The sequence below is a fragment of the Pecten maximus genome, chromosome 9 (genome assembly GCF_902652985.1).
Source record: "Pecten maximus chromosome 9, xPecMax1.1, whole genome shotgun sequence".
Taxonomy (NCBI): domain Eukaryota; kingdom Metazoa; phylum Mollusca; class Bivalvia; order Pectinida; family Pectinidae; genus Pecten; species Pecten maximus.
In genome coordinates this window covers 23,233,739-23,242,389 of record NC_047023.1, presented here as the reverse complement: position 1 = coordinate 23,242,389, position 8,651 = coordinate 23,233,739, and the positions used below count along the sequence as shown (strand labels likewise).

Here is an 8,651-nt window from a genome sequence, read left to right as displayed (position 1 = left end):
TTTCATTGAAAATCTCAAGATTTGGAATGCCGGTGTATTTCCTGATACTTTCATCATTTTCAGTTATTTTTTCTGTGAAGCAGTCTCTAAGTAGGGTATCCTTATCTTCAAACTTAGTTGACAGAAACCTCACTTCCTGCTCCAGATGTGTTACGCATGTGGGTTAATGTTGCATTTATAATTAAAAAGAACAAAAATCGTCATGTTTTTATATAAATTCAATATTTAATGATTTCCCGGTAATTTCTGTTTGTTTTCTTGATCGGATTTTAATGTTAGGTGTCCAACGTCTTTATCGGGATGTTTTCGTCGGTCCTCCTGTTCTCGCGTGGTCACGTGACCGGCACGAAGGACTACATTAACACTTGGTCGGTAAATATGGCCAGAGCACCCGACCAACGTATTTTGTCGTACAAACAAATATGATGCACTTATTCATCGTGCTAAGAAACCGAGAAAAAGTGCTGTACATTCTTCTATTTATTCAAGTATGGTTACATAACGGCGTTATAAACTGGTCTTAATTGACGAAGTGCCGATTAATTGACTACTTTTTAAGTAATTTTGACGATGTTTGTCATTTTCGTAAGAATGTACAGCACTTTTCGTTGTTCTCATACAATTACCGTCACGCTCTTACCTGTTTCATAATTATTGATTTAGGGTAGTCGGGTGCTCTAGGACGATTTATAGAGCAAGTGTTAATGTTCATTCTCCAATATTGGAACTTTTCAGTGTTTTAGGTATCGAAATCGGCATATAGAAAAGAACAAACGTTAATAAACGAATGCAATGGATCGTAATTAATTCAAATAATTATTTACAGATGATTTCCAAAGACATAAGGTATAGTTAGACGTTTTCGGCTGTACATGCAAGTTTGTAAATTCGACACTGTTATAAAACCACCGTCCTTGTCGTTGCCATGACAGCCGATCGAAGCTCCGATCACGAATGCACTGTCAAAGTGAAAGTTGAAGTATTTTCCGCAACATGCCGTTTAAACTTAAAATTACATTCACACCTCATATTGATTGGGGTTGTTTAATCATACCTGATCAATTGAATTGTAAGAAAACAAACAAAACACTAAAAAAACACAGAATGAAGCCTTCGTGTCAGGCAGTGCAGACACAACGCGGGATCTGTAAACAATGTGACGTCATTGGAATATACAAGTTGCAACAATGTACAACAATGTATTTTTTACATGAATACACTAATGAGCAACAAAACGGGACGCAACATTAACCCACATGCGTACATCCTCCAATATTAAATCTGTCTGTGTACTGGAATCCTTATGAGTGATGGGTGATGAAGTATAGCCTGAGCTTATGTAATTATGATCCTCCATACTCTTATTGCATTGTGGATTTTCTGCTGAAAAACAAATAAAATCATGTGAAATGTACAGAATCGTATCTAGTCTAATAACAACAGGAGGCTAATTATGCCTTGATGAATTATGCATTCACTTTTGCTACCACATAATCTTAAAATTATGAAATGTGTTAGAATTTAATGATAAATGGATTGAATTGAATTTATATGATAAATAATTAACCTGTATGACAAATTTTCAAGCTTAACAATCCCAATAATTTGACATGCCTCAAACCTTATGTAAGAATATTTTTATGGAATTATGTAACAAGCTTAACAAGTATAGACATACTTTACTTTTGAATGTAATGTAAAATTTAATTATCACATAACTCTATATATAAAAAATATGTGAAACCATGACTATTTTCACAGGACAGAATTTTGACATAGATGCTTTTCATAACAAGGACAATAATGGTTTTGTCCCACAAAGGTTTCAAACACAGAGTTGGAGGGCTAGTGGTAGAATGTCATTGATAATCAGATTTCATACCTAAACTAGTTGTTATATCTATTTCACATACAACATAAGGCAGCTCGTCATTTGGGAAAACCTCTATATCTTCACCACAGTCACTCACAACAGACTCAAAGTCCACAAGTTCTCCGATGTTAGCTAGTGCAGCCGAGTTATCTTGTTCTGGAAAATAAGTGCAAACATTTTGCTTTAATCATTTTTAAATATTTTCTTTTATGCTGGGTTAATAAACATAATCTAACAGAATCAAAAGAACTTAATAAAAAAAAAATGAATTATTTTTATCACTGAAGAAGATGGGTGTTGATAAACTTTAAGATTATACATGTACTTATTTTGGAATTTGAATAATATTTTCACTTTACTGAGTGTGACATTAAAATACTACAAATAACAATATGTCATATTTGATGTCATGCTGTAAATATGAATTAAACGTGATCAAAGGTTCATGGGATATCTCTTGTTTATAAGCTTTTCACAGACAGGCTTGCATAAAGACAAAGTAATTTCTATGACCCCCTACACCAAAGTTATGAAATTGTTATAAATATAATTGTACTGTATACTTAAGCACACACAGCTGAATCTACACAGTAACATTTACCTCCTGCGGCAGTTTTCCATGCTTCCCTTTTTTGCATTGCATTGCAGTAGTGGAACGTAGATTCCTTGACTCCTAAGCAAATAAAAGTCCATTCTAGTTTAATTAAGATATTTAGACAGTCTAGTATTTCAAAACATATTGATTCATATTAAAACATACACAAATTAAATTATGCTATATATTTAATAGAATTTCCCAAACGTTCCAAACAGGTGTTCATGTGGATGCTGATTTGTTTATTAGATCATTTAGTTAGTTATTTGGTAATGTTATGAAGAATATTATAAATGTATAATAGACCTATATAATTTTACTGGTACTGAGTCTTTGTCTGCCATGCATAACAATATTCATACAATGTATCTTTTCACTTTACAGAAGAGACACCAGAGTTGCAAATAAATTTTGGCATGATATGGTGAAATATTGAATAAAATATCGCTTACATGTTTTTATCATGTTAGTTTCATTATGTATAACGGCTTCAAAACAAATGTTTGAAGATTAAAAGTATTGTCAGCTTTCATTGTATACCAACCTTATAGTTGTTCCATGGGAACAGTTCTGGAATGTCTGATTCCCCGTCTTGCCTGAAATGTTTACTACATATTCGATGCCACGGCTTTGGATTATAATCAGGTAGTCGTCGAATCATCGCTATCCATTGTGCACGTAATCGGGGTTGTCTCTTCGCTGTCGGAAACGACCTGAATGTTACATATTGCATCCATGGATATTTTTCAATGTTACTGCTTTTACGGCTGTCCGATATACATCCAGGCACAACACACCAATACTTGGTTTTCGAATTCGTACCTTTCTTTCGTCCCATTTGGACTAAAGCCGTCTAAAATTCAACGATCGATTCGAGCTTTCAGCCGGTCGTGAATGACGCCATCGTTTGGAAAAAGTGCCCTAAATATTTCGCGGTCACATGATCAAAACACCGATTTCTATCTCCGCTTCAAAAGAGTTCTTGTATCTCGGAAACGGCGTATTGCATGATCGTAAGAGGCGACTAAACTTGGGATCTTATCTTTTCTCTTCTTGATAACTTTCTTCTTCCTAATGTCTCCCTTGACAATGCCTCACTTTTGGCCTTTAGTTGAGCGCTCGCCGCTGTGTGGAAGGTTTTGGGTTCTGTCCCCTAGCCGAGACATACCAGAGTCTTTTTGCAAATAGATTTAAGGTTTCCACTGCAGAAGTCAATTCTGTTTTAATCTGTTCATTTCTACCAGGGCAGATTCATTGACAATGATTTTTGCCACATCCATATTCTGCAAGTGAAGTCCCAACGTTGTCTTACTGCTCAATGCCACATAAGCTTGACCTACAATGAATCTGCTGTCAAAAGAAACTGCCACATCATCCAGAGTCTTGCCTTGTACTTTATGTATAGTAGCACTCCAAGCTAAGGCCAGAGGAAATTGAGTCCTTGTTATCCTTAACGTGTTTGTTTTTCTGAGTGTAAAAGTAGCCGTTTCAGCCTTGATAGGGACAACCAAGGACCTTTTACCTGTTGACAAAAATTTCTTAGCTTTCTTACCAATGATTTTATTTTGAAAATGTAAGAAGATGGTTCCTTTCAGGGGGTGTTGATTGTTAATTTCTATATTGGTGACAATTGCATCAGCACCATTGACAAGTCCATCGGAAACATCTATATTTTTTACTAATCTGTCCTGCAGGTAGGGCGTAAGAATTGTACCTGCTACCCCCATTGCATGATCGTAAGAGGCGAGTAAACTTGGGATCTTATCTTTTCTATTCTTTCCTGAATTTTTTTTTTCTTCCAAATGTCTCCCTTGACAATTCCTCACTTTTGGCCTCTAGTTGAGCGTTCGCCGCTGGGAGGAAGGTTTTGGGTTCTGTACCCTAGCCGAGACATACCAGAGTCTTTAAAAATGGTAGTTGCTACTCTTGTTTAGCGCTCAGCATATTTGGGGTGGGACGACTGGTTTGCCCGTTGTCAGTATAATGTGACCGGGTGGGGTGGGGTGTGCTGCTGGGTGTCTTCGGCAGTATGCTTCAGTGAGATAGCACTTTAAATCGGCAAAAGTTCGGGCCTATCACAAGGAGACTTAACACGAACATACCACAGCCTCCCAAAACACACATACGCACCCACCACACAAAAGCATGTCGCATGCACGGGAGGCCGTCCTTAAATGGCCTTAGCTGTTAATAGGATTGCATCTGAACATGTCTTAATGTTTCTTATATTCTCCGTTATATCCATGTTGAATCTGGAAAAAAGAAACGCTGCTCAAATTTGATGCCTAAATCACGGGGTGTGATCCTTTAGCATCAAATAAGCAGACAACTATGCACTGAATATATACCTAATGTATGATGTGATTTTTGACAATGCAGTGTATATAATAAATGCCCACACTGTGCAATGAATGTTTGTACTGGCTAAAACAACTATGTTTGCTACATTCATTAAGTTAGTACATAATGATCAGGTTATATGATGTTACCAGCACCACCACAAGGAGGCAGATCACTAAAATGAAAACTTGCATCGTGAGCAAAATATATATACGTGTATGTACTAAAAGATGTAAAATATCAAATAGAACGAAAGCATAATTTAAAATATATTAGCAAAACATCTTAGTTTATTACATTTCTGTACTAAGTTTTTAAATGTAGATGCAAATTTCCATTGGTGCCACAAAAACGAGAATAGGGAATATTTATGATAAAGGGAAATATGTATGGCATAAACTAAAACCAACTTGACAGCAAATTCAGAATACGTTCAAATCCGTGACACGTTCAAGGTATTCCCATGCTGGACCCATATATGAGTCAGGATCTGACAAAGGGTCCTTGGGGCATAAAAAATGGATTTTGTAATTTTGGTGTCATTTTAAAGCAGAAGAATCAAGGAATTCATTGGTGTAAACATTATTGGTTTGTGTTAATATTTGACCGCACAGTAATCGTTGGAAGTTCACAAGTTTTTAAGAAACAAATTATGATGTTAGCCAGAATGTTGTTATAATGTCAAAATGTGACGTCAAAATAGGTACATATATCTGTCTGTTTCACTGACAATGAAGATTGACTAAGTTTATTGCTTTCCTATATTTATAAATTGCAATTATCTATTTTCACCTTCTGTTCAAATATTAAACTTGAAGTTTTAAAATTTATGAGTAAAATTGTATTACGGACTGGGTAATTAGATGTCAATATGGGGTTGTCTGCTACAGTAGCAGAAATGTCTACGTCTACATAGGTGTATCATACAATTAAGTTGGATGCTATGGTTGAATCTTGCTTATAATTTACTTTACTGCTGATATATTCCACTCAACATTAACACACAAGCATAATATGCAAGTATGTACATGTAACACACAAACATGTATACAGATCTCCTGACATCTGTACAGGCAACTGTTACATGTTCTGATTTGACTTTTTCAAATACATGCATGTTAACTTTGAACAAATAAAAAACAAACAATTTTCAACATAGAAAGTGATCTTTATACTTTTTCATTGTGTATGCTTCAAATTTACTACTTCAACAGAGTAACCCTTTATAGTTTTTAAAGAAAGCACATCTACAAAATGGCTCCGATGCTCTAAGGTTTAGAAAATAATTACAGAAATTTTTAAGAAATTCACTGTTTTTCAAGAACTCCAACACAAACTGTGTTTTCATAAAATCTGATATAAACTTATTTTGATTTTTTTGGGTAATGTAAAATAAAATCTGATATAAACTTATTTTGATTTTTGTGTAAAATAAAATATGCAATCAAAGCATTCTTCAAAAACAATTTCATTCAAGCTCAGTTCATAATTTGGTTTTAAAATATAAACTTTATTTGATACCACATAGTGATTTTTCCCATCACATGGAAGAAAGCAGCCTACTCCTCTGTTACATTAGCACCAGTCTGGACTTCATCAGCAGAAGGCACTGGACACAAGTCATCCTTGTGAGGCCCACGGACAAATGGACGGATCTGTCTATACAAATACCATGCCCGGGTGGGTGACAGTCCCTGCGGTTCCACTGGAGCAGGCAGACACTCTGGAATGTGTTTCCCTCTCTTTACAAGGCGAATGTCTTTCTCTTCGTCATCTACGGATTTTTTTACCTTAACAATTCCTTAAAACAAATAAAGATATGTTTATAAAGATTAGTTTACGAACAATAATAGAGAGTGGACATCAGTTAGTTAAATGGCATTTTGTCCTTTTCTCTAGAATATTTCAGTATGTTAATTATTCAAGATAATGAAAGCTCTGAATGATTGAAGCATCACATACATTTTATATGATGTTATCTGCTAACAAGGAAGATTAAATCCTCAATCGCACAATCTTTGAACATTGGCTCCTTACAAATGTACAGATACAACTACAGCGAAAAATGTTAACCTGAATATTCTATTTAATTACATATACAAAAAAAAACCTCGATAAATCACTGTTGAATTTTGAATTACTGCAAAGTTCCCATGATCATAAAGAGTATTTGTATACATGTACCTGGAAAGGTTGAGGAGAAATGGAAGTGATGATTTTTTGCGATTCCTAGAACAGCCCTGAAGGTGGATTTGAAGAAACCTTTCCAGTCATACCATTGCCAGGAGTTTTCAGACGCACTTGACATTAGCTTGGCTTTGTTGTGTTGGGATGAAGCCTCAATTGCCATCTTCAGGTCACCAAGTCTGTTAACAATTCACTCCTCCTAATTTTCCTCCTAATCAGTCAAAACATACCATCTACCATGCAGCGTGCATGACATGGTTTCATAAAATGAAGGAAGATACCCTGGTGAAGCCCATTAGCAACCCTCCATGCCAGATAACTGGTTACCACCTGGTAAAATATCATATAATACTTAATTAAGTATCAAAACTGAGGATATGGTGATGATATGCTTAATCATCCATTATTCACCTAATTAGCAAGGAGAGCAATCAGTAATACAATCATATCAGCATATAAATAAGGTGAATTGAATCTAGATTATTTTGTTTTACGTACTAGATTTTTGTTTTGGCCACCACAGTTGTTAGCATTCAAGTACACCACCTTCTCCCCTTCTGAGTATGTTGACAAGTAATGGTGGTGAAGCATGTATACAACAGTCCACACCCATTGACTGATCCTCTCCAAACACGTAGTTGGTCTGTAACAACCGCCCATCATTACAAATGCCAGACAGATTGGTCTTGTATGGTGATCTGAAAAGTTTTTGAACAGCAAACAATATCAGAAGCGATATTTCAAACTTTTCCTGGTAGTTTTCTTCAGTTCAAAAGATCTTTAAAAAAGTGTTTTATCAGTTTTTTATTGAACCTATAGTGTAACTTTGCATGATAGTGCTGTCACAATATCTACGTATATCAGTATGGTATACCAGTATATTGCAAGATGTCAATACAAATTGAGCGAGGAAACATATAACAGTAAATGTGTATTCAGGAAAACCTGCCTAAATCTAAATTATAAGTTTACTTAAAGTATTTTTGTTGAAATTACACAACATTTACCACAAGCCAGCAAGTCTTTCAATATTTTCAGCCTGCTTAAGTTTTCGGATTGATTTACACATGGATAAAAAATTGTTCAGGTTATACTACAATTATGATAACAGATTGCTGCAGGACTTAACAAGGGAATACATATTTTCTTACAATCATTTTTTGACATGCAGCAGTGTCAGAATTAAAAGAGATTTTTTTCTGTAAGTTTGTAACATATATTTACCTAAAACATAAAGAACCTTCCTGTCTGCAATGACTGGGCAAAAAACACTTGCAAAGTCAAATGTATAGTGGACATCAGAAATGTCTGCTGATGCAGGTGTCACAGAACCACTGGGTTGTGGACGTTCCTACAGAGACTTTTTAGCTGCCTGGCATCTAGCTCTGTAATAGTCCCTCTCCTTTTGGGCTGTGTAAATGTGGCTGGAGAACTCATTGCTGGCCAACAGTTTGTCTTCTTCAGTGACAGCCTAATATAACAAAAATTAAACATAGTTGTGTTAATTGCTAAGTATTTTGTTCACTAGATAATTTGTTGAATTAGATTACAAGTATGTACCTAAATTAAATATATACCAAATATAGTCCTACAATAATAAATCAACATTGTACCAAGGAAAACATACATTTAGCGCACACACACAATTTTCATGTG

The 8,651-nt window shown here is 35.2% G+C and overlaps 1 protein-coding gene across 1 annotated transcript; it reads right to left on the bottom strand.

Moving 5' to 3' along the window:
- Window positions 1-6,239: 6,239 nt before the first annotated feature.
- On the bottom strand, window positions 6,240-7,574 carry LOC117333839. Its single transcript, XM_033893253.1, has 3 exons — window positions 7,494-7,574; window positions 6,993-7,325; window positions 6,240-6,609 (listed from the first exon to the last, which is right to left on the bottom strand). Exons 2-3 carry the CDS (start codon window positions 7,156-7,158, stop codon window positions 6,368-6,370), a joined length of 408 nt encoding a protein of 135 aa, XP_033749144.1. The 5' UTR covers window positions 7,159-7,325; window positions 7,494-7,574; the 3' UTR covers window positions 6,240-6,367.
- Window positions 7,575-8,651: the final 1,077 nt, after the last annotated feature.